This window comes from Rhipicephalus sanguineus, chromosome 9 (genome assembly GCF_013339695.2).
Source record: "Rhipicephalus sanguineus isolate Rsan-2018 chromosome 9, BIME_Rsan_1.4, whole genome shotgun sequence".
Taxonomy (NCBI): Eukaryota; Metazoa; Arthropoda; class Arachnida; order Ixodida; family Ixodidae; genus Rhipicephalus; species Rhipicephalus sanguineus.
The window spans coordinates 81,736,364-81,763,810 of NC_051184.2; the positions used below are offsets into that span (position 1 = coordinate 81,736,364).

A 27,447-nucleotide genomic window follows, 5' to 3' on the forward strand; every position below is an offset into this window, starting at 1 on the left:
GCACACGCAAGGTATATTTTGGCAAAGCATCTTTTATTGTTTTGTTCACTTAGCACTATGGCCGGCATCGGTTCATTGCACTGGAATGCACACATGTTGCTGGCTCCACGAGGACACGGCAACAATGGTGATCAATGCTGGACGCAAGCTGTGACGTGCGGGGACGGCCACGCAACAACCTGCCGCAACACCGAGAAAAAAAAACTGCGCTCAACAAGATCAGCCGCGCAGAGAGACACTCGTCAACCGTGCCAATGGACTGATGCACCTTAGCTTAAGCACCTAGCTATCTCCGCGATGAGAAAGAAACACCTTTTTTTTTTCTTTTGGCAACACGCTCCTGGCAACGTGCGAAGGTGCAGCGTGTCAGGCTCAGAGTTGCCAAGTTTTGTCGAAGTCGTCTTAGAGTTGCGAAGCTAGGCTTGGCATTTAAGCGTGACACCGTCCAATGGCCCATCGCGATTGCTCTGCGCGGAGAATGAGTGATTGCGGAGAACAACCAGTGAAACAGCTCAGCCTGCCTAGCAAGTATGTTAGTAAATGCAATTGTTAAAAACGTTGAGACGGCTGAACCTCGATATAGCCGAAAAATCGGATACAACGAATTCCCTGATATAACGAATTCCCGCACATAACAAGTAAATACAGCACTTTCTTGCCAATATCAACATGGTGGACATAATGGAATTTCTGCATTGGATGTGATTTCGCAATTGTGAGGTTCATAGTTTTGCCGATGAGGTGCGAGCTCGGTGAAGTGCAAGCAGGAATGATGACAAATGATGACACGGCGAGTCGATAAAACAGTAATAGACTAATACACTGCAATCTACACGTGGAAATCGCGAACTTCACACGCCCGTGAGAGTCTAAACGAAATGTGACCTTAATTGAGGGGCATGGTTTAGCTGAAGTTGACGACGGCTGATGTCTTCTGTTGCATCCAACAAGCAAGTGCAAGAGGCACCATACACACGCACTGCACCTCAGGAGTTACCTGGCCTCTATGGACACGTTTGGTTAACAAATTTTATTTCAAACGTTGGGCCTAGCATAAGAGATGAGCTCCATTCTAAACTGGCAAAGACTAAAACGTATAAGAGGGCTTCACTTTACACAACGTACGTGGGAAAAAATTACCCACAGCATCAACACCACACAGCACACAAATATTTTAACACTAAATTCCGCTCTTCATTTTGGCAGGGCTACACCGTATCCTCAAGCGAGATGAATTGTGCCTGGATTTTGAAAGTAGGACTCTACAACTTCGAGCTGATGATGTGCCTTAAGTCACAAGAGAGCTATTTCGAAACATCCAGTAGAAAATGCAAACATACTATGCATCGAATGACAGAAATCAAATTTTGTGCCACGAGCAGCAAAAACTACAATGGCATTCTCCTGATGAGCCAGCATAATTTGAAGCTTCTCTCACCAAGGAACACTAGTCTGCTCACATAGCGATACACCGACATTCAATCACACGTTTATACTGCAATGGCAACGTTGTAATTCAGCATGGAATGAAGTGCAATACCTTTCGGAATGACTTCCCGAAGGAATAGTGTCAGTGTGAGTCGGCACTTTTGCCAGATCAGATGAAAAAAACAACAACAAAGATGGTAACAACAAAGGATTAGTGCCACTATAAATGCTCCTTGAACATAGCTGCGGCAGCTGATTCACCATCTGTCACGTCTACACGTCCTTAAATAAACACCTTTCCTATGAGAATCTCAGCAGTTCAACAGGCACTTTTATTTTTCTATGAGCAACGACAAATGCGCAATTTAGACTGCCACCAATAACCAAGCACACGTGCCAGTTTTGTCCTGTGACGTCTTTGAAGCCCAATGTATGATCTTTCTATACACTGAGTTCGATACCTTAAACATCAAAGTTAAAGCTTTTAATTATCAGATATAAGAAAACTTTTAACAGACCGGAGTGAGAATTCAGTAGACTGTATTTCAATGAACTGATTACTCACAAATTAATATGCCAATAAAATTTTTATTGACACATTTAGTTACTTTTCTCGCCCGAATATATTCTCCGCAGCTAGAAGTAAAGGCGAACCTGTCCTGGAAAGTTTTCGTTAATGCAAAAGTACGTCTGGGCTTTCCAGGCAGCAATGTTATTCAACGAAAGCATCGTTAAAAAAAGTTTTGCCACAAGGCTTGAAGTTAAAGATCAAATCATGACGTTTACTAATCAATCGAAAGCAACGCACCAGCTGTGTATGGGAGATACCTTAATCAAGGACTTAATTTTAGCCACCTGGCATACTTAGACAGGCATATGAATCCAGGTGTACGAGACGAGTGTATTTTAGACTCTTGTCAAAAGATGGTGGCTTTGGCCTGAAATTGAACCCGCGACCTTCGTGCTTGGCGGCAGGACTGAGCGAGTGTGGCAGGCCGACTCCGTTTAACAGTTGAGTTTTCTAAATGCCCTCTTTCTTCCCTTCAATTGACCCGTCTCGCACATCTAAGCATTAAGAAACGAGCACCTTTCGTGGCTGCCACTCTTGACAGCATGGCATACACTCCTATTGCGAGACCTCTTTCCCGTGGACGATTGGTGTAGTGAATACGCAACTGTGTTTGGACAGAGCTGGGTCGCTGCGCTGCAACGCGGAGCAAGTGAGCTTTCGTGGACGCAAGGGGGTATGCCTAGCTGGCGACCGGCTTCTCGGGGAGGCTTGCGCTATGGCACCGTTGAAAGTCAAAACATGGAGTGACGGCATCGATAACAGGTGATCTGCCCTTTCTAATCCAAGCAAAGCCATCGTTTTTAAGGGCTAACAAGAAGTTTTCTTTTTATTTCTATGGCATTTTATGGAACAAGTGTTCGAGAAACGCTCTCGGACATAGTTTCTCGAAGAAATGTATGTACAATAACAAAAGAGCATTGCAGGGAGTCTTATATTATGTGCTTCAGTTACGACTTGTGTTTGGCATGAATGCATGTGGTAGAAATGCAAAAAAAACAAAGGCTGCAATTACCAATTAAGTGAAAGCGGTCAAACTGATGGTCTAGAGGCTTCATGTACTGCTTGTTCCAGTTGCCAGTTTCCCGACCAGTTACTATGGCAAACCACAAATAGATTGCAACGCTCGACGAACAAGTTTTAGTCAAGCATCTCGTCTATACATGCGTGCCGAGTCAAACACGAAGCAGAAGGTTGACTTGGAATCGATTTTGGCGACAAGTGCCTGTTAATTAACGGAGCCTTTCCTAGCTACCGGAAGAGCTTCGCTCAACACACGATGAAGCTGGCAGGGAACACAGCGTCATTGAAGAAGGCAACAGCACCAGGATTGGAACATGGATCAGTACAGAAACCACAAGACCGTATGAATTTTGCCTTTTCCTTTCACTGGCTACAAAGTTAGCCAATCATGTTGACAGGCACTACTGACGATCAGATGTAGAAAACACTACCGTTGTTCTGAGCAGTATCTATCAAGGGTTTGTGTTCTTTCAAGGATACTGCTAGCGCTTCTATGAAGTCAGCCTCGACACAAACTGCCTTTCTGCTATCTTGAGCTTTTGAGTGCAAACATGTTGCCATATATTTTTGCCCATTTCAAGTGCGGACAAATAATACACGTGTTGTAAGGAGCAGGAACAAGTATTCCAGCTCCGAAAATCCAAAAGCGAGAGTCGCATGGTCGCAATGCTTAATAAAGTCAACACACACTGTTGTGAATAAGAATGAACTGCCAGAACTAAACGGCACCACAATCAAACACTCGAAATTCGACTTCAACACGCCATCTCAAGTGACCTACACTTCAGACTTCGTCAGTGTGACACGTGACACTTGATCCGGTTACTGCAATGTCCAGTGGCACGGATTTTTAAAATATAATTCGAGAACCTATCACGTCCCGACACAAAATCTCTAGAGACTCACTGTCACACCGTATGAATAGGGTAGACTGGTGATGGCCTATTAAACACAGTCTTCCGACTCTTTACAAGCGTCAATTTGCCCCGTCGGGAATGATGTGGCAGAACTGCCAGCTTCCCTTAACAATGATGTGTGAATGTGCCACAGCAAATGCTAACCGCAGAAAAGCACACAAACACACGCCTTGGTGGCAATAAAGAGTGTGCTCATGTACGGATAATACGGCTCGAAAGAAGTGAGGTCAATGGCATCACCCGATATTTCTGCATTTTCACGCCTTCCGGGAAGTGGAAGTCCGTTGCGGTGAAACGCTTTCGATGCGCCTTGTGCCTGAATACTTGTCTCAAAAACTGCGATTCATGAGACTTAGCAAGTGGGTTGAAACTGGGGACACAGCCTGAGAAAAAAACAAAGATACAACCACCTATCGCTACTCAATGACAGCTACGACCAAACGTGGTGTGACACAAGAGACCCTGCAACGGATGCTGCTAGCTAGAAGTTGATTGCTGTCATGGCTGGAAGTCAAAATTCGCGGGAGGTGCGAGATTCGGTCTGCCTACCGAACGCGCAGCTGTCGATGCGTGCGATGCTAACAGAAGCTTAAGGAAATCGGAACACGAGTGCACAGGCCAGAATACAGCGTGCTATCGACACTGGGACTGACCGATCACCTCTCTGCAGTCTCCAATGAGCGTCACGCTCTATCGCTTTTGCAACCTTTCGCTTGAGCTGTCGACGGCAGCCGACCTTTCTGTGCTAGACATCGCGATCCTCTACAAAGCCCTCTGGGACTGCTGCATGAAAAGCTAGCCTCTGGCCCCTTCAAGCAAAAAGAGACTCACTCACCAAGACATGAGCTGCCAAACAGTTCTTCCCTCCGTATCATCGTGTATCTTAATTTGTTACATTGACGAGGTTGTTACTGGCAAAAGAATGCTGCGATGCCTAGTACAACCATCCTTCTAAAGAACCTAGACGTGACATGTGTTGCCTTAGTCACTGTGATGCGGCAGCGGCATCGAGACGTAATGAGGGAGCGAGGCTTAGCAAAAGAGCTCTGCAAGCAGCTATGTTCGGGGCCTATTCCCACCAACTGCTGCGGCCATTGGGCCCTCATACAATAGATGTTTGGAGTAGTGCAATGGCCAATTGAAATTGAGGTTTTATACGTGTGGCACTGCCAATTTTTGGCTGCGCGTCTCATTCGTTGCTTTTGGCTGATGCGTTTGCCAACTGAGCGAGGCAGTGGTCCAGGTTTGTGCGAGGTGAAGGGCCAAATTTTCCATACATATGCCAGTCACATTCATGGCTGCGCACTTCGGGAATAGACCCCTCGGAAACAGCTGCAGGTCACTGGGGAGGGCATTAGAACAAGAAACACCTAGGAGGAGAAATATCCAGGCCGCATTAATGTGAGGGCTGAAAGCCTAGTAATGCCACACAAACAAACAAACAAACAAACAAACAAACAAACAAACAAACAAACAAAAAGCTTGAAAACAGGACACAGACATGTACATAGAGAAAAGCTTACAAGCAGGATGTGGTTGAGAATTCCGAGTTTCATCACTATGTTTGGTTGCTATGGCAACAACAAGGCAGTTGCTTTTCTAGCCACCAGGTGGCACAAGCATTTCATCTTCAAGCCTTGATCGATCGATTGATTGACTTATCGGTCAATTGATAAGTGAGGTCTTTTACATCGCAAGACGACACTGGGATTGTGAGAGCTATTCTTGCAGTGAATGGGTTTGAATTACTTGTGACCACCGTCCGATAGGTGGTGTTTGTGACGACATCCGTTCACGCCTAGCATGCCGTGAAATGGATGTTTTTCCTCCCAGGTGTTCCTTAACTCCATGAGGAGGGGGCAAGCGAAAATCGTAGCTTGCTCTTCAAATACGGCCTTGGCTCCCGCCAGCTTGGCTTGCTCTAGACTGCTGTAAGGGCAGTGGTAATTCCGAGGGGGGAGAGGAGTGCTGCCGACGCCGTAGCTCGGGGCCTGCCGTCATTTGGTGCGCCACAGAGGACGGACTTCGGGGACGCCCGGCTCACGTCTGCTCACTCGCGCCAGCCGCCATCAGATGCCTTTGTCACGGCCGCCTGCGTCGCAAGTGTGAACGGTCAGCACTCTGGGATAACACTAACAAAAAGAAACAAGTGAAGTACTGACATTTCCCGCAATATTTGTTTTAAAAGTTGAGAAATGAAGAAACGGGGTGTAGCTAAAGTGATTTTTTCCTCACCTGCACAGTGACGCAACGTTGCCACAACGTTGCGAATGTCACTAATGTTGCAGACATTGCTTCAACGTTACGACAACAATGTTTGTTACTAGGGCTACACTGCCTTCCCCCCTCTCCCTGCAGGCATGCACTCTGATGGCACAAGCAATGCCTATCCAGGATGCATCTAGGCTGACATTGGCTTGATGCAGCGTACAGGTCATCAGGTGCTACATTCAAAGGGGCTGTCTTTATTGAACTTTGTTTTACTCGAACAAATTTCCAGGGCCCCCGGTATTCCAATTAGCAAGGCTATACTGTACTAAAATAGCGATAGCTCTGCTACAATAGGTGGATAGCAAAATGACGTCTTCCGGTTCGATGCCTAGCTCTTCACTGTTTCAAGGTGTGTGCCGTTCAGTGTAATCGGGGAGAAAACGCGTACTTTCTGCGACGCGGTTGTTACCAGTTATCTTGCCTCCTCCCCGATTACACTGAACTGCACACAACTTGAAGCAGCGAAGAGCTGAGCCTTGAAGGTTCCGTGAACCGGAAGTGCTGTAGCAGACGACGCGCCGTTTTGCTATCCACCTATGGTGCTACATATTGTGCCAAACTTGGAACACCTGTCACTCACTTGGTTGTAGAGTTGGTTTGCACTGGTGTAACCACTCTCTGGCCAGTGTCCCCCTCTGCAGAAAGAGAACAAACAGAACATACAGAACATTCACAGTCAGTGCTTACTGAAATAAGGTGCAGCCTAGCTAATGCAGGTTCACAATGTCACGTTACTGACTGCCGTGGTAGCATAGCAGCTAAGGCGTCACACTGCTAAGCAAGAGAACGTGAGCTCAATCCCCAGGCATGGGAGCTACATTTTGAGGGGTGTGAAATGCAAGAACACCTGTGTGCTTAAATTTAGGGGGAACATTAAAGAACCGCAGGTGATGGACATTAATCCTTAGTCCCCCACTATGGTACGCCTCACAATTGTATTACGGTTTTGGTCCGTAAAACTCGAGAATTAAACTTTTTTTAAAACAATATTCTTCCTCAATTTTTGTCAACGACTGTGCTAAATCTGTGCTGTTACGGCAATACACGTATAATTTATCCTCACATTTAGATGCGAAGCATCTCTTGCTGGGGGGTATGTCCCCCGGCGTCGGCCTGGTAGTCCGCACTCACACTACGCATGCGCAACTCTCCTCCTTCCCTCTCTCCAACAGCTGCGCATTACTCTCTCCACTTCTCTCCCAGCACCTGCTTGCGCTTCTCCTGCGTTTTCACTTCTGCTCTCACGGCGCATGCACTACTCTCCTCCTCTAGTCTCCTCTCCTTCAAATGAGTAGAGCGCTGCGCGCGTTAAGTCCAGCGCTTGCTTCAGTTGACTCCTCTGAAATGCGGGCTCGACATGCCGAAATTCTCTCCTGTGCAACGCCGCAATGAGTGCCAGCGCATGCGCGTCCCCTCCCCTCCCCCTCTCTCTCCTCTCCTATGCTGCCCCCCTCTCGCGCGCCTGTAGACCGCGTTTCTCGCTCGCCCTGTGAGAATGAACGCCAGGCTAGAGGGAAGACACGACGCACGTAGTGTTCCTCTTCGCATTCCATGACGCGAGGTCGGCAGCATGCCCAACGAACGCCAACGGAACGTGATCGTGCAAGTGCTCCGGCTTCGCATCGCCTCATGGTCCCCTTTAGCGGGAGATGGTGTAATATTTTTGGGGGCTAACTGCTTTGGCTCATATACTTTGGTTGCTGTAACTATCACATTTGATTTTTTAGAGCGATAACAGTTAAATGGACACTCCAGGCAAATTTTCTATGTTGCCACGGAGTTCTGTATGTATGTATATTCCGCATACATAATATACATACATACGAAATATATGTATGTAATATAATACATATTAGACGCTAGATTACTTGTTGCCCAGGCCAGGTTTAATGGTGTTCACTGAATTGTTCCTCAGAACACTTGATAATTGCAGTGTGCAAACAGTCATAAAGCACCTCTTTCACAACACATCTCTTTTATTTCAACTATTATCGGACAGTTAAGGACAAGCACTTGTCCTTGTCTTCTCGTAGTCTTTGTTTAGTTATGCACTCATATTTCCAAGTAACATGAATCACCAACTCGCCAAATCGGCTATTCAATCTGCGAGGGTCTTGTAAGGACAGATGATGCGTTCATGTATTTTGTGACAGCGGGTTTTTGAAAGAAAAACTGGGGGGGGGGGGGTTGAGAGATTGGCAGTGGCCATGGGATGGACACTTATTCTTCTAGATGTTACAGTAATTGAAGACAACGACTAAGCCCGGCCATATGGTGAGTAACAATGCAGTGTAGAAAAAAAAAAGGAAAAGCCACTGACCTGATGAGTTGAGCTGCTTGGTGACACCCGACTGAACAGGGGTGGCGGTGGGCTGAAATGAGTTGCAATTGCGTCAGCGCTTCTCTTTGATGCAGCAACGAATTCGCTAATGACAAAAGATCTCACGACAGACAACACATCCCTTTTCTTCTGACCAGTGCTCCTTAAACATGTCACAAAATGCTGCACATGACGCAGCAGCAACTCCAGTGATTTCTTGATGTCAACAGATGTCAGTAAAAATAATAAAATTTTCATTGCTGTGGGAGGCCTAGGCCAAGGCACTTAAATTGCTGGTTGATAATAAAGTTTATTCCTCCTCCTCCTTGCTGTCAATTCGTTTTCTCGAAAATTAATGATAACGATTTGTTGTACGTTCCCAAGTCATGCCCTTGAAGGCGCGACTTTTTACGGGCCACCATGTGTTTGTGACATCACACACTACTTGGCTTCACACACTCCACATGTTGCTGGATTAGATCCCCCATTTCACTTATGTATCTGGTGCAGACACCACATGTAGTACTGTGTTTGCATTACGGCTGTAGTTTGTGACATCATCGAAGACATTGCATGAAGAAGCTACCCATATTGCTTTCAACAAATCACCTTTTGGTCATTTCAAATTATTGACGAGTTTCTGAGCAAACTGAATCACCCTATTGATTACAGCACTGTGTTTGCATTACGGCTGTAGTTTGTGATATCATCGAAGACATTGCATGAAGAAGCTACCTGCATTGCTTTCAACAAATCACCTTTTGGTCATTTCAAATTACTGACGAGTTTCTGAGCAAACTGAATCACCCTATTGATTACAGCACTGTGTTTGCATTACGGCTGTAGTTTGTGATATCATCGAAGACATTGCATGAAAAAGCTACCCGTATTGCTTTCGAGAAATCACCTTTTGGTCATTTAAAATTATTGATGAGTTTCTGAGCAAACTGAATCACCCTATTGATTACAGCACTGTGTTTGCATTACGGCTGTAGTTTGTGATATCATCGAGGACATTGCATGAAGAAGCTACCCGTATTGCTTTCAACAAATCACCTTTTGGTCATTTCAAATTATTGACGAGTTTCTGAGAAAACTGAATCACCCTATTGATTACAGCACTGTGTTTGCATTACGGCTGTAGTTTGTGATATCATCGAAGACATTGCATGAAGAAGCTACCCGTATTGCTTTCAACAAATCACCTTTTGGTCATTTCAAATTATTGACGAGTTTCTGAGCAAACTGAATCACCCTATTGATTACAGCACTGTGTTTGCATTACGGCTGTAGTTTGTGATATCATCGAAGACATTGCATGAAGAAGCTACCCGTATTGCTTTCAACAAATCACCTTTTGGTCATTTCAAATTATTGACGAGTTTCTGAGCAAACTGAATCACCCTATTGATTACAGCACTGTGTTCGCATTACGGCTGTAGTTTGTGATATCATCGAAGACATTGCATGAAGAAGCTACCCGTATTGCTTTCAACAAATCACCTTTTGGTCATTTCAAATTATTGACGAGTTTCTGAGCAAACTGAATCACCCTATTGATTACAGCACTGTGTTTGCATTACGGCTGTAGTTTGTGATATCATCGAAGACATTGCATGAAGAAGCTACCCGTATTGCTTTCAACAAATCACCTTTTGGTCATTTCAAATTATTGACGAGTTTCTGAGCAAACTGAATCACCCTATTGATTACAGCACTGTGTTTGCATTACGGCTGTAGTTTGTGATATCATCGAAGACATTGCATGAAGAAGCTACCCGTATTGCTTTCAACAAATCACCTTTTGGTCATTTCAAATTATTGACGAGTTTCTGAGCAAACTGAATCACCCTATTGATTACAGCACTGTGTTGCATTACGGCTGTAGTTTGTGATATCATCGAAGACATTGCATGAAGAAGCTACCCGTATTGCTTTCAACAAATCACCTTTTGGTCATTTCAAATTATTGACGAGTTTCTGAGCAAACTGAATCACCCTATTGATTACAGCACTGTGTTCGCATTACGGCTGTAGTTTGTGATATCATCGAAGACATTGCATGAAGAAGCTACCCGTATTGCTTTCAACAAATCACCTTTTGGTCATTTCAAATTATTGACGAGTTTCTGAGAAAACTGAATCACCCTATTGATTACAGCACTGTGTTTGCATTACGGCTGTAGTTTGTGATATCATCGAAGACATTGCATGAAGAAGCTACCCGTATTGCTTTCAACAAATCACCTTTTGGTCATTTCAAATTATTGACGAGTTTCTGAGCAAACTGAATCACCCTATTGATTACAGCACTGTGTTTCGCATTACGGCTGTAGTTTGTGATATCATCGAAGACATTGCATGAAGAAGCTACCCGTATTGCTTTCAACAAATCACCTTTTGGTCATTTCAAATTATTGACGAGTTTCTGAGCAAACTGAATCACCCTATTGATTACAGCACTGTGTTTGCATTACGGCTGTAGTTTGTGATATCATCGAAGACATTGCATGAAGAAGCTACCCGTATTGCTTTCAACAAATCACCTTTTGGTCATTTCAAATTATTGACGAGTTTCTGAGCAAACTGAATCACCCTATTGATTACAGCACTGTGTTCGCATTACGGCTGTAGTTTGTGATATCATCGAAGACATTGCATGAAGAAGCTACCCGTATTGCTTTCAAGAAATCACCTTTTGGTCATTTCAAATTATTGACGAGTTTCTGATCAAACTGAATCACCCTATTGATTACAGCACTGTGTTTGCATTACGGCTGTAGTTTGTGATATCATCGAAGACATTGCATGCAGAAGCTACCCGTATTGCTTTCAACAAATCACCTTTTGGTCATTTCAAATTATTGACGAGTTTCTGAGAAAACTGAATCACCCTATTGATTACAGCACTGTGTTTGCATTACGGCTGTAGTTTGTGATATCATCGAAGACATTGCATGAAGAAGCTACCCGTATTGCTTTCAACAAATCACCTTTTGGTCATTTCAAATTATTGACGAGTTTCTGAGCAAACTGAATCACCCTATTGATTACAGCACTGTGTTTGCATTACGGCTGTAGTTTGTGATATCATCGAAGACATCGCATGCAGAAGCTACCCGTATTGCTTTCAACAAATCACCTTTTGGTCATTTCAAATTATTGACGAGTTTCTGAGAAAACTGAATCACCCTATTGATTACAGCACTGTGTTTGCATTACGGCTGTAGTTTGTGATATCATCGAAGACATTGCATGAAGAAGCTACCCGTATTGCTTTCAACAAATCACCTTTTGGTCATTTCAAATTATTGACGAGTTTCTGAGCAAACTGAATCACCCTATTGATTACAGCACTGTGTTCGCATTACGGCTGTAGTTTGTGATATCATCGAAGACATTGCATGAAGAAGCTACCCGTATTGCTTTCAACAAATCACCTTTTGGTCATTTCAAATTATTGACGAGTTTCTGAGAAAACTGAATCACCCTATTGATTACAGCACTGTGTTTGCATTACGGCTGTAGTTTGTGATATCATCGAATACATTGCATGCAGAAGCTACCCGTATTGCTTTCAACAAATCACCTTTTGGTCATTTCAAATTATTGACGAGTTTCTGAGCAAACTGAATCACCCTATTGATTACAGCACTGTGTTCGCATTACGGCTGTAGTTTGTGATATCATCGAAGACATTGCATGAAGAAGCTACCCGTATTGCTTTCAAGAAATCACCTTTTGGTCATTTCAAATTATTGACGAGTTTCTGAGCAAACTGAATCACCCTATTGATTACAGCACTGTGTTTGCATTACGGCTGTAGTTTGTGATATCATCGAAGACATTGCATGCAGAAGCTACCCGTATTGCTTTCAACAAATCACCTTTTGGTCATTTCAAATTATTGACGAGTTTCTGAGCAAACTGAATCACCCTATTGATTACAGCACTGTGTTCGCATTACGGCTGTAGTTTGTGATATCATCGAAGACATTGCATGCAGAAGCTACCCGTATTGCTTTCAACAAATCACCTTTTGGTCATTTCAAATTATTGACGAGTTTCTGAGCAAACTGAATCACCCTATTGATTACAGCACTGTGTTCGCATTACGGCTGTAGTTTGTGATATCATCGAAGACATTGCATGCAGAAGCTACCCGTATTGCTTTCAACAAATCACCTTTTGGTCATTTCAAATTACTGACGAGTTTCTGAGCAAACTGAATCACCCTATTGATTACAGCACTGTGTTCGCATTACGGCTGTAGTTTGTGATATCATCGAAGACATTGCATGCAGAAGCTACCCGTATTGCTTTCAACAAATCACCTTTTGGTCATTTCAAATTATTGACGAGTTTCTGAGCAAACTTAATCACCCTATTGATTACAGCACTGTGTTTGCATTACGGCTGTAGTTTGTGATATCATCGAAGACATTGCATGCAGAAGCTACCCGTATTGCTTTCAACAAATCACCTTTTGGTCATTTCAAATTACTGACGAGTTTCTGAGCAAACTGAATCACCCTATTGATTACAGCATTGTCATCTGAAAACAATACCACAAAGTGGTTAAAAAAATGCAAGATATGCGCTTTAAAGGGGTAGCTGTGGTACCATATTGCACACACTGATGTGAAACATTCCCTCAAATGTAACATGCACCCCAATGACAACGCTCTCAAAGGGAAGAAAAGAAGTGAGAAGGTTACAGGCATGTGAATGCAATTTGCCAGATGTGAACAGAATATTTTTGGAACATTCGCCAAATAATTGAGCTGCCGTTTCCACCGTTATTACGAGGTGATCGCTTCTCAATAGTGTTCACAATGTCGTCAAGTGCGCCATCACACTGCAAGCTACGGAATGCGGTTTATGAAAACCACGACTGAAGTACTATGTGTAAGAAATACAACTTTAGAAGTAGTTCATGCGGGAAGGACATTTATTGAGTGTACGTGGTCATCCATTATCAAAATGAAATTTAATAAGGCAGCCTTGTGTACACCAGTTAGAATATGTGCATAACACAGTAACACAATGTAAATCACAAAAGCAATTTCTTTTCTTATGGTTACTACACACGCATTGTGAGGAGAGCATCGATTAATGTTCAAACAAATTGTAGTCAACATGAAAAAAAAAAGCAGCATAAAGAGATATCACAAAAGGACCTCTCTGAAAAGAAAACAACAACAACAACAAAAAACACGGATTCGTGCCTGGCTGCACACAGCTAACATTAAAAGTAGGGGTGTGCGAATATTCGAAATTTCGAATATTTTTCGAATAGTGTTTGCTATTCGATTCGATTCGCACTGAAATTTTACTATTCGAACTATTCGAACTTCCCAAAGACAAATGCTGTCAACATCCGGTTGAAAGTGACCCCTTCAGATTTTCAATATGCTTCACCTCATTACATTCTCGTATTGCGGCAAAGCTGCCTTTCAAGCTCCGTTACGGTCGAACTTAGCCAAGAGACAAAAGTCCGGTTGGAAGTGGTCCCTAGATTTTCAATATGCTTCACCTCCTCACATCCCCGTATTGCGGCAAAGCTGCCTTTCAAGGTCCGTTACGGTCGAACTTAGCCAAGAGACAGTCAACGTCCGTTTGGAAGTGGTCCCTAGACTTTGAATATGCTTCACCTCGTCACACCCCCGTATTGCGGCAAAGCTGCCTTTCAAGCTCCGCTACGGTCGCAAATGTATTAACTCAAGAAAGCGCTGGTTCCAATATGGAGATGAAAGATGTGGCAGAGTTGGGGGCTCAATTAATGCTGTTTTGGACCTGAAATTTGGGCAGGAAGTCCGAAAAATCGGACGCCGAAGCTTTTTAGCATCCAAAATTTCATATGTTCTTATATATCGACGTCTACGAGGCAGATTTGGAACTCTGGATTTGAAGGGAGCACACCCTTGTCCGCCACATCAGTTGGCCTTCCACAGCAGTTGAAAGAGAAGGAGAGGCTGAGGAAATGGCATCTCTGCCTATCACGTGTAAAGTGCTGTCGGCAACACTTTGGTTGCACCAAATCATGTACATAAATACAATTCGGCCTCTACATTGCCTCACTCTTGATAAGAAAGATAACTATGAAATATGACCCCACCAGCGCTTCATCAACCTAGCGAAAAGAAACACTTTCATGTTGCTATCTCACAAGAACATACTTAGGGATTCTCTACAACTTTTTCTGTAATTTCACTTCGAATTATTGGAAAAATGTTTGAGAAATATTCGAAAATTATTCGAAATTATTTGATTCGATTCGCACTCAATCTTTATTATTCGAATTCGCTTCGCACCCAGAATTTTGCTATTCGCACAGCTCTAATTAAAAGTATTAGAGAACTATTGTTAAAATATTCATATTTGCTACAGTGACTGTTCAATTGAAGATAAATCGAATAGGGCAATATTTTAGCCTTTATTCAAAACTTTCAAACATACACACACCTATGGAAAAAAAATCTGAAAGTCATTCAAATTTTCATAAAAACAACTCGGCACAATTCTCAGTATCGTTGATGTGCTAAGCTTAAATGTGCTTTTGCTTCGCAACAATGCGCTTAGTAATGCCACTAGCCCCACACTGAAGGCTGAGCTTGTTAGGCTAAGCTCACTACCAGGACTGGTACTAAGTGTGCTGGATTTCGGGTGTGGCTTATGCACGCTAAGGTACGGCACATTCTCCAGAACACAATACAATGCAATAACTCCGCACAGTTTCACATGCTTCGTTGCCACGTCACTGCTCTTGGGAACTAGACTGCAGAACGTATACGGGTACCTGAGGATCGTGACGTGGTGGCGGCATGTGCGTGTAGAGGGTAGCCCGTTGAAGGAGCTCGGCCACTTCGTCGCTTGCAGAGCGATTGACGCCAAGCTGGTCAACACGTTGAGAGAGGGGGGAGAGGGAAAGAAAAGGGGGCCATTTATCATGACATTACAAGGTATGGACTATACAGTAAAATCTAAGAACTACTAAGTTGCAATTGACACGAAAGTATAGTTTTGTTACAGTGTATCTCATATTCATTGTAAGTGTGTTTTTGCAGTTACATGTTATCCATTACTATAGGTCGGCAAAAAACGTGCAGCTCACTCAGACTCAGAATTGCCAAATTTTTTCTCAAATGGACTCACTTGGACACAGACTCACCAAAAGACTCACGGTTCGATCCGAGTCTGAGTGAGCTGACTCATGAGTCCGTTAGCATAAAATGAGCTTTTCGATCATGGTGTCAATGCTTCTTAACACCAACTTCTCACATAATTGATGCTCTACGATATGCCTTTTGATCTTGTTCCTTCAAATACGAGTTATCAGTGGTTTCAATCCAGTAAGGACATTTTCATGAACTACGTGACTCACATGAGATATTTTTGTCAAGAACTGAGTTTGCGGGAGTAAATCAAGGCACGTGACAAAGACAGAAAAGGGAAGATAACTACTGCACATAAAAAAAACAAGCAAAATAACGAAACTTGCAGGTGTACACTACAAAGCAAGTGAGACAAGTCAAAGGGAAAAATGCATTGGTGGCCGAGATGACAGCAGTGCTTTTGCAGAAAACAACCTTGCGCAATATCTGGTCCGCACCTGATCTCCTTCACAGGCTTTTTATTTTTTCAATAAAACATTCAGAGTAGGTTTGCAGCGCAAGAAACACGCGTAAACAACCTCAGCAGCAAACAAGCATTTTTGCACATTTCCCCAATAGAAATGTGGCTGCTGATGCGGCAGGTATCGAATGCATGACATCATGCTCAGTAACGATCAGTGCACTAACGACACAAATTTTTCACTGCACTATACAGACAGTGCAATAATCCATGCTTGATGCTGCTATACTCGGTTACGACCTAAGAACAAATGTCAGCTCCACCCACAGCCATCACTGTCCCTTCCACAGTGAGAACTTGCATAAATGCTCCATCCAATAGGACTTACCCATTTTCATGACCCGGTTCAGACTTTCCCACACAGGCGCACATTTGTGTCGCCGGTTTTGGGTCGGAAACTTGAATGTCCTGGTAAATTCCGTCAGGGATTCTGACGTTGCTGTTCAGCCAAACGTAATGCTTTAGCTAATAACAACGGACCTTTAACTCTTAATATGCGTGGCATTTACAATAGCCGAGAAAAAGTGCTAAGGGCTCGAGCGGAAACCAGTTAGCACGACTGTCATTCACAGGTGAAGGACAGAAGCCCCACTGTTCGTTGGGAGGAGCTTATGTTGCTTCCTAGGTTGTAACAGAGTGTTGTGAGCATTCAGTTAAAACATGGCTGAATTTCTAAGTTTGGCCAGTGTGCTCACCTGCGCCTGCAGTCCATGGTAGACGGTTCCCAGGTGGCCGGCTTCCTTCAGAACGTCCACCACGGTGGATCCGTTGACCGTAGCATTCGGAGACAGCAGTCGATCCAACTAAAATAAAGAACATTAATACAGTTAAACTGGGACATAACGAAATTCGCAATTTCATGAAAAAAATTCTTTACAAGCAGGTTATCATTATATGCGGTTTCAGCATAAAAATTCGGAAATGAAACATACAAATTAAACAAAAGGGGAACCGAAGGCAGAGCTCACCCGAAACATTTATTTAGCAACAAAAAACTGCGTTATTTTGCAATACTGAACGTTCGTAGGACATCAATACAACGCTGCTCCCTCATCGTCTAGCCGTGGCCTCCGAGATTGGCTCCGGCAATGAACCGACGCGTTGCTGGCGCTAATTGCGGAGGCCACGGTCTAGCGAACCCGCGGCGCGGTGCAAGACGGCAAAGCGCGTGACGAGTCGACATCCGAAGATCCGTCATTGTCATTGTGGTGTCAGACAGTTTCCACCAGCGCCTCATTTGACACCTCCTCGGTAGTGACGACACAGTTGCCCACATAAAAAGAATAATAAAAAATCGCAAAGTTGCATGTTGTTTAGGGCTGCTCCATGCAAGCGCAGTGAAACCACGTGTGCGCGGCATCGGAAACGAAGAGTGAACGACACGGATACCACAAAATATTGGCAAAGGTGCTCTCCAGATGCGACGCAAACTCGAAGCGTAACGACACGGAGCAAGGATTTTCTTTCAGTGGCGTCACCTGGTGTCACGTTAACGAAGTGCAGTTCAGAGACATCTGCAATAACCAAAGAGTGACGCTGCCAACGCAAAAGCCTTTTTTTTTGTTTTTTTTAAAAGAAAGCTGGCGCGGTTAGCGTGGTGGCATCCGCAAGCGGCTGGATGAGGCGTGAAGGGGGGAGGGCATGTGGCTGTGGCGGCAGGAATGCCAGCTCGAGGGGAGCAGGCCCGCTTCGCACACACCAGCACGCACAAATGAGAGCGCTTGCTCTCGCCTTGCAGTTGCCGGGGTTTCAAGCGCGCCATGTGCGCCGCTCCCGCGTCGCGTTTCGTCGGCGGCGGGGCAACCGCAGAAGACGCGTGCTGCTCCTGCCCATGCCAAAATGACAAATTTCGGGGCAAAATCCTTCGGTTGTCAGTGGCGAAAATTTGTTATATCAAGGGTGTCTCCCGCTGCCACTTTGTTACACTGAGGTCGCAAATACATGTGCTTCTATGCAGTAATGGTGGGGAATAGAAAAACTTCATAATAGTAGTATCGAGGAATTCATTGTAAGGAGGTTCGTTATAGGCAGGTTTAACTGTACACTAAACATTGATAGCAGTTATGCTGGTGAGTGGTTAACACTGCCAAGGTGTCTGTACACTATTGGGTTGCATGTATTCTCAGAGCAGTGATTGCCAGAGAAATCTGGCATGCAGAAACGACAATGTAGCCACTGTGGAGTCGGCATGCCACACACACCATCACTCGTGGCAAATGTAAAAACTAGGGTGCTTTGAAATTGTAGCAGCATTTCCTAAGGAAACTGAACACGAATAGTCAAAAGAAAATAGTTTGTGCACATTGGAACGAATACTCAATGTTTCCAATTTTCAAACGAACTGGAGTAAAGTAAGAAAAAAAGTGTATAAACATGGAGCACAAAACTACGACAGGAGCGAGAATTTAAATGTGCTTCGATAGGTTTGACTCAATTCACAAATGCAAACAGGTACCAAACTCGAGTCAAAAGATTGAGGTGACAACTCACAGCTAGGCTGAGGTTCTCGGGTGACAGGTCAGCCGGGCAGGTATGGGTGCAATTGAGCACCCCTTCCAGCTGTGTCTGAAGATAAAAAAAACAAAAACACTGTATCAAACACAGCATCTCACCAAGTATGGCAGCACAAAAAAAAAAAAGGGAGTGGCTAGAAAATAATATACTACAGCAAGAATAACAGGGGTGGAAGAAAATAATACAAGCTATTACAGGGAAGATTCTCAATTATGTTTTAATGTAGAGCATACGATACAATGCTATGAGCTTAGTATGGGAATTCATAGGAATACACAACTACAGAGTAACCAACAAAAAAACAAGCACATTCAAGAACAACACTTCATTTTTAATAAATACACCTGCATGTGCATACTAGAACTATTACAAAGTATTACGCTCAACCAATCACCCTCAGAAACACATTTAGCTGCATGGCCGCCCGTAAGAACTTGCAGCAATTTGGCGTGGAAGGAACTATTTTAGACATATCGCTGTGACGAAAACACCAAACAAAAGCAGAAATGAACAGTGGCCAAATGGAAAACAGTGATGCATGACAATATATCAGGGGTCTCAAACTCATCTCAGGTAGTGGGCTGCAGTCATGAAAATTAGTCCCGCATGGGCCGGGCCAGTGAATATGGTGGGGGGCAGGGGGGGGGGGGGAAGGGACAGGGGGGGGGGGGGAGAGAGCTTGACCAAAATGTCACCTAAAGTTGCCATTTGAAAGAACTAGGCTTGTGCGAATAGTAAATTTTAGGTTCGAAGTGAATTCGAAGCGAATAGTGATTTTGGTTGAATAATTTCGAATCGAATTCGAATAGTATATATCACATATTATAAAGAAAAATGAGCATATTTGTCATGACCAAACCAACCTGCACAACGTTTTTTTAAAAATTATAACAAGTCATGTGCAAATGTCATTCTTTTTGGTTCAAAGGAAGTAGAAGCAACTTTTAATAGAAGCAGGATTTGGCTTTCGGTAGTATGCAAATAATAACCTATAAAATATGTTACATTTTAAAATTTACTATACTTGGAGCATATAAGCCGGTATAACAAGTTTTTAAACTTAAAAAATGATGAATCGATGTGAGGGTAATATGTATGTTCATTTAGCCTTGAAGTGGGGCTTCGCGGCAGTACGGACTTTTCCTGAAAAGGTGTATTCACGGTATAGCACTCCTCTACTGCAGTGAAACCACCTTTACAGGAGATTACAAACAGACATTGCAAATTTTTTCTGGAAAGGTGTATTCACGGTATAGCACCCCTCCCCCGCAGTGAAACCACCTTTGCAGGGGGGTTGGATGGATGGATGGTGGAACTTTATTAAATATAGTCCTGAGAGACGCGACTAGCGCGCAGTGGGCTTCTCCCACGTTGGGACGGGCAGGCTTAGCCTGACCGCCGCATCGTGGGCTCTTGGGGCTTCTGATGGCGCAGCTCCACTTGGCTGGGTCGGCTTGTTCACTGCCCAGTAACGAGGGGCATCGCCAGAGCATATGCTCTAAGTTAGCTATTTCCCCACAAAGGGGACACAAGCTGCTAGTGTAAGTATCTGGGTAAATTTTGTGAAATAAGGCCAGATTTGGATATGAATCAGTCTGCAGGAGTCTAAGCGTCATGGCCTGGGCTCTGTGTAGTTTATAAGCGGACTAATATACACCTATTCGTTCATTTCGAATACTTCGAAATTTTCAATAATTTAAATTCGAATCGAAGCGAATTCGAATACTGTATTATTCGTTCGAATATTCGAAGTGCTCGAATATTCGCACAAGCCTAGAAAGAACGCCTTTCCCATATCCCATATACAGGTCATTTCTGAAGGCGATTTGACGTCGGGTTTCGAAAAACTTATTGATACTGATTTCCACAATGACTAGGATCTCGACGATGATTCTGAAATACAGAGTTTCCATTCCACAGTAATGTTTCAACTCACAGTGACTTCACGGGGTGCTTCACGAAATAAATGCTTAAGACCAGTCCTGTATCTGTACCTTAGCCGAAACAAAGCTTTATTAATTGCAATAGGCAAGAAAATATTGAAAGTACTATTTGGCAAAGTCACAAAACTTTATTCCGTGTGAAGCTGCGGGCTGCTAGCGAAAGGTCCACGGGCCGTGCGTTTCAGACTCCTGCAATGTACTAAATGTGGCTTTCACACGAGTCTACCAGGTAGCTGTGACCTCATCTGAGCACACTACTCATTACACTGAGCAGACTCACCTGCTGCCTCAGCAGAATGTCGGTGTGGTTCTCAGTGGTGGTGTGCACTTCCTTGAGACCGGACTCAAGGCCGACTAGCCTCTGGTCGACCACATTTCGCACCTCTCCTAGGCACTGCTGCACACTCTGCGAGATGACAGGCGAGGCCGGGTTTATTGACGCATTTCACGTTAAGATAGATGGTACAAAAAAAAAAAAGAAAGGTTAGCCAAGACGGTTCCAATGTAATAGTGTGCGGGCACATACTGTAAAGCCAGCACGCTACGCGATATGTAACAAAGATATACAGAAGAGCTGGTAAATACAACCTTGCAATTTTTTTTAATATCAACCCACGAGCGTTGACCCAAGGATATGGTAGTTCCTAATACAGTAAAAGCTCGTTAATTCGACTTTCGTTAATTCGGAAAATCGGTTAATTTGGACACGTCATCTGGTCCCTGTAAATATACGCATCACTCTATGAGACTGGGCGCTCGTTATTTCGGACAGATTTGACCGCAAATCGGATAATTCGGCGACTTTCGGGCCGCTGGCGAGGCTCGAAAACGAAAAAAGAACAATTCGGGACAGAAGTGAAGCTCAAACGCAGCATCGCCATGGACATCAATTATCGACTTGGCTTGGATTGAGACTGGTTGAACGCCTTTTTTTCGCGTGTGGGTTTTGTTGCTTTGTTCCCGTTGGTGTGCTGCATCGTTGATCGCCGATTTATCGAGGAAAGTTTCAGTACGGCTCCTTTAGCTTGATCGTTGCTGGTGCTTTTGTGCCGACTTCTCGTGCGACCGCACTCTCCGCCGATGGCAACGCCGGCGAAGCGGCCCAAGTACGAGGCCAAGGACTTCACCACCAAAGTAGAAATTTTGCGTGCTCTGAATAACGGGCTCTCCCGACAAGAAGTGATGAAGAGTGATGAAAGGGGATCCTTCAATCGGCGGCAAGAAGCAAGGAACGAGTAACCGTACTTTTATCCCCCAACGTGACGGGAACAGAGCGCTTGCCGCTTCTCGTTATCGGAAAGGTTCAAAAGCCACGCTGCTTTAAGAACAACAATCTTCCCGTGGATTACCGTGCCAACCGAAAAGCGTGGATGACGGGTGAAACTTTTGCGGTATGCAGACATCATGCGAGCTGCTGAGCACCTTGAAGGGCTCAGAAAAATTGTGTCCGCGCGAATTTCTGCTCGAAAACACAAGCATCCGCGATTACTTTGTTAAGTAAAGGTATGTTGAAAAAACTCGTGCATTTATTGTGTTTATTTCGACCATTCGATAATTCGGACATTCGGTTAATTCGGACATTTTTTCCGGTCCCTAGAAATCCGAATTAACGAGCTTTTACTGTATTGGCAAGAAGCAACAAGCTCAGCGATACGACTATCAGCGTCACACCGGCTTTCCGAACACATGATAGCACAGATAAGGATGATATTGTGCATGCATCTCTAAGCAAACAGCGTAGCAGATGGCAGTCGCGCAAGCGTGTGCTCTCTGCAGTTGCACAACATGCAGAAAATCTCATCATTCGTCCCCTATATAAGGCATTACCCTGTCCAGGGGTTGACGCTTGCACAATATTATTAAAAAATTGCAAGGGCGTACAATGATGTGTAAAGTGAGAATTGTAGAAAAACAGACCAGGTTAGTCAAAAACAGTACTCGTTCTTGCCAGTGCTGCTAAAACTGCGTGGTGAAATTTTATTAAACCCTGGATTTAATTAAGGATGGGCGAATAGTGAATTTAAGGTTCGTAGCGAATCCGAAGCGAATGGTGATTTGGTCGAATAATTTCAAATCGGATAGTTCGAATAGTATTTACCGCATATTATTAAGAAAAATGAGCATTTTTGTCATGACCCTTGCACAATATTTTTAAGGATTGGAACTAGGTATGAGTGAATGTCACTTCTTTGGTTTGAAATGAAGTGGAAGTGAATAGTATAAAAATTTGAATAGCAGTAGGGTGCAAGTTATAAGTGGTGGAAATCGTTGTAATTTAAAAATTACTATACTTAGCGCATATAAGCCCATATAACACGCTTTTAAACTTAAAAAGATATGTACATTTACCCTTGAAGTGTGGCCTCGCAGCAGTGCAGATTTCCCCTGGATGGGTTGTTTCACAACAAAGCAACCAGATGCTGCAGTGTAACCCCCTTTACAGGGGGTTATGTGCGGTCAAATGTATACATATATTCGTTCATTTCGAATACTCCGAAATTTCGAATAAACTAAATTCGTATCGAAGCGAATTCGAATACTGTAATATTCATTCGAATATTCGAAATGCCCAAATATTCGCCCATCCCTAGATTTAATCCATGCATAAACCTGGTCGCTATAGCATGTAGCTAATTTTGTTTTGTAGCGCCATCTGCTTGACCTCTTAAGTTGTGTACCGCATTCTGTACAAAGTAAACACAGTAGAATCTCGGTGAATGGAGGTCGCTCAAATGAAGGTAATACTTAAATGAAACGACAGTCTCTTAATTGGTTGGTTCCGTATTTGGGCAAAGCAAAAAAGAACTTTACTAAACCAGAACCAAACTTTTTGCGACTCTCTGCAGACAGAACTAAAGCAGCTAAAGCATTTCACCCAAAAGAAGGTCTATCCTAAACATATTCTTGTGAGACCTCGTCTTCTGTGTAGAGGCATCTCTGGCAACGGTTTCAGCGGGTTCATATCGATGTATAAAGCAAAGACCACTAAATTCAGAGATAGACCGAGAGACCCTGACCTGTTCCAAGTCGTGCAAACTGGTGTGCGTCGAACTCTGGTCATCGACGGCTACTGCGGAAGCATTGCTGATCCGCTGGACTTGCTCCTGCCAAGAAAAGGCAAAAAAAAATGTGTTAGGAGCTAGCATATGTGGGTGTGAAACTCTGCAAATACTCGCAGTATGGCATGACAGGCATGCAAACACTGATAGAAGCTCAACAAAAGTAAAAGGGTGATGGCGAAAAAAATGTCAGTTTCACCGCGAAGGATACCAAGAGATGGGAAATGCAACTGAGGATGGCAGCGAGTTACACTGAGCGACGAAATTAGGAAGTTCACGGGGACAAAATGTAATCAGCTCGTACAAGATAGGGTGATTATGATGAGGCAAGGGCATGCCAGCACAGTGCCTTCGTCATTTCGAAGCTAACCACGCTGCGCACCTGCCATCTCTAAGACAAACTTCTAAACAGCTATGTGCGAGTCACGCACGCGCTGCTCACACTGCGTCAAAATGATGGTGCCAATGGCAACAGCACTGCAAACACCTCAAATGCCTGCACTATTGCTGTCACTATACACATTCGTGCGGAGTCCACTGCTTCGAGAGCTATGTTTAAAAGTTTACCATTCCAGCCACACGACTGAGAATGCAACAGATGAAGCAGTGCAGACAAGAGACCCGAGTGTGAACCTTATTATGCTAGTTGAAGGCACTGCATTATTTTTATATTACTGATAGTCTTCTTCAGTATGCCAATTTCACTTCAAATAATAATAATAAAAAAGGGACTACTGACCTTGACCTGGTCTATGTCCTTGCGCAGCACCTGCAGGCTGTTGTGCTGCTCCTTGAGGGCCTGAAGGCCATTATCCAGGCTGGACACTTGGCTGCCCAGGTTGGCCACATTCTGCACGTAACATACACAGGGGGGCAAACCTTTTTTCAATGCTGTTGCCAGTATAGAATGCAATCGTGATCTACGAGAATCGTGAGATAGTTGCGTGCATGTTTGCAGACATAGGTCAGCATAATGACTCATAAGTATACTCATAACCATTCACATGACTATAAGTCATATGAATACGTAGTCACTGAACATAGTGGTCATATGAATACACAACAATATGAAATACACAGTCATAAGTGGAAGTTCACTGGGCTCCTCTGTCTGTTTACTGATTTTGACATAAATAAAATAATTGACTAATTGATTGACTGATCTGAGATACATAGTAGATGATCCTTTTGTGAAGGAGTCGTGGTCCATTCAAGCGAACCCCGGAAATATCAACTGAGTGTGTACCAAGATTGCGGCTATTGTACTGTAGAGAATAAGCGGGTATAGGTGGTGCCCTCAAATGCAATAGTCATTCATAGCACGTTTCCACCTCCCATGTTTGCTTTAGGCGCACGCTGCCAGCAAAAGCATAGACCTTGAGGTTGGTCTATATAACTGGGAGGGCGCCACTGCTCAGGTGTGCATCTGAACACCAGCTATTTATAAAAATAAAACAACTATCCTGACTTCATCACAGCCCCACTTTAAGAAAGTAGCCAAGCTGTCCCTGAAACGCTGCCACTTTTTAGATGCGAGGTATCTCTTGCTCGGGGGTATGTAAGGCGGCATGGTAATCCACACGCAGCGTTGATGTCCGCACTCACACTACGCATGCGCGACTCTTCCTCCTTCCCTCTCTCCAACAGCTGCGCGTTACTCTCTCCACTTCTCTACCAGCACCTGCTTGCGCTTCTCCTGCGTTCTCGCTTCTGCTCTCACGGCGCATACGCTACTCTCCTCCTCTAGTCTCCTCTCCTTCATGTGTAGAGCGCTGCGCGCGTTCAGTCCAGCGCTTGCCTCGGTTGGCTCCTCTGTAATACGGGCTCGACATGCCGAAATTCTCTCCTGCGCAGCGCCGCGATGAGGGCCAGCGCATGAGCGTCCCCTCACCCTCTCTCTCCTCTCCTACGCTGCCTCTCTCTCACGCGCCTGTCGACGTTCCCCGCACGCCCTGTGAGAATTAACGGCCAGGCTAGAGGGAAGACACGACGCGCGTAGTGTTCCTCTTAGCGTTCCACGACGCGAGGTCGGTAGCATGCCCAGCGAACGCCAACGGAATGCGATCGTGCAAGTGCTCTGGCTTCACATCGCCTCATGGTCCCCTTTAGCGGGAGATGGTATAAATTTTTTTTTTTAGTACACATAGCAGCCTTCACTTTGCTTTTTATGTTAGTGTTTAGTTTCTCTTCATAATAAGTATCTGATGCAAGTGTCTGTCAAACATTTCATGTTTGAGGCTCTTCTCTAGGTTCAGTTCCCACACAACACACACATCACATAAAAGACGACTAACTGCACATATACACAATCTTATTGGTTGATAAATCTAGTGTATTTTAATTATATATATATTGTAAATTTACTGTATATATAAATCCACTACTATAATGTTCCTGCACGTCCACTACAACACCACAATGTGTGTTATGTAAAGAACGGAATGTCACGTAATCGTGTCGTGTAATGTGTTCTGCCTGCCGAATGATGTGACTGGCTATTCTGGTTGATGAGATCAACAGCTCTAGCACCTTGAGAGCTCTGGGCAGGCTTGCCTCTGTTGACGCACCTACTCCTGCATTAAGTGCATTTAAGTTATCCTTGAAAGAATAACCCAGGCGTAAACGTGCACCATTGCGAAGGCATGACGGTGTTTGCGGACTTAATAAAGTAGAGGCATTAATTTGCCTAGAGGTACCCACCTGCTTGAGATCGGTGACAGCGCTGGGGAGCCCCTTGATCTGGGGCGCCGAAGCCACGCTCTCTTGCAAGCTGCCTGTCGTTGCCTTGAGATCAGCCACCTGTGAACGACACCAGAGGTGAGGACAGCTCATCAGACAGCCTCAGTGTGCTGTACACCACGAGCAGTGTTCCCTCATAGTTAAAGAGTTCCTTAATCGCACCACCTCTGAAACATCGCTTCAAATAAAGGGTGAAGACCAAGTATCATTACGTGAAATAATGGCTGATACACCACAACTTGAATGACTGAACAAATGTTCTTAGTCTCCAACTGTTCAAGTAGTTGAAATAGCTAACCTGACTGGTGGTGGCAAAAATCGTGCTTATTTGGCTTTGCCTAAGGTGTGTGCTGGAATATTACTTAGCTTTTGTGCTCAAAATGTGGCACATTATAGTTAGTTTCATTCTGCAAGGTGAGGGCAGCCAATCTTCACAACTATTGGTGCTGCATAATTTTAGCTCATAACTGTACGTTTCTGTCAATAAGACAACTCCATATTTTTTTATGTAAAAGAAACAAAAAACAAAACAAAACAACCTCAGCATCACATTTACCACCCAAGCAAAAGTTACAGCAAGAACGTAAGATTAAAAAATAAAGAAAAGAACAAGGTACAGGGCTCATAGCAACTTCGAAGAAACAAATTCAAAGGGTTTTAAGGACTATCAAGCACCTAACAAAAAATTTTCAAGACTTGAAACAACACTTGTTGAGATGGCAGAAAAAGGAACCAGCAGCTTTTACAGCATGAAGCACATCTTTCATTGCACACAAGCCAAAGCAGGCACTCTTTTGTAAATAATAGCTAAATCAAGGAGTTTTTACAGTTCCTTTCTTCGCTTATATTTTGTTCACTGCAGGTTTTATGGCATTAAACTGTCGTTTGCAGGTTCCAGTATTCTTCTGCTAGTTTGCTTAAACTGATTCACCTCACAATATGGGTGTATCGCATGAGCATGTGCGCAAGCAGACACACACAAACTGTGCATCGCCAGCCTTAGAATTTTTTCAACTTATACGAATATATA

General features: G+C 44.0%; 1 protein-coding gene across 3 annotated transcripts in view; it reads right to left on the reverse strand.

The window, feature by feature from the left end:
* Positions 1 to 12: 12 nt before the first annotated feature.
* Positions 13 to 27,447, reverse strand: part of LOC119405960 (EF-hand calcium-binding domain-containing protein 14) — a 45,238-nt gene continuing 17,803 nt past the window's right edge. For 2 of the 3 annotated variants that reach the window (XM_037672786.2, XM_037672787.2), the window contains exons 4-13: positions 26,379 to 26,477; positions 24,418 to 24,528; positions 23,637 to 23,723; positions 20,900 to 21,025; positions 18,653 to 18,727; positions 16,858 to 16,965; positions 15,327 to 15,422; positions 8,528 to 8,579; positions 6,788 to 6,842; positions 13 to 6,028 (exon numbers count right to left, since the gene is read on the reverse strand). In XM_037672786.2, coding sequence (XP_037528714.1) covers positions 6,019 to 6,028; positions 6,788 to 6,842; positions 8,528 to 8,579; positions 15,327 to 15,422; positions 16,858 to 16,965; positions 18,653 to 18,727; positions 20,900 to 21,025; positions 23,637 to 23,723; positions 24,418 to 24,528; positions 26,379 to 26,477 — 819 coding nt within the window. In that variant the 3' untranslated portion in view covers positions 13 to 6,018. The remainder of the gene's footprint in view (positions 6,029 to 6,787; positions 6,843 to 8,527; positions 8,580 to 15,326; positions 15,423 to 16,857; positions 16,966 to 18,652; positions 18,728 to 20,899; positions 21,026 to 23,636; positions 23,724 to 24,417; positions 24,529 to 26,378; positions 26,478 to 27,447) is intronic. The other variant, XR_007417556.1, reaches the window with a different exon arrangement.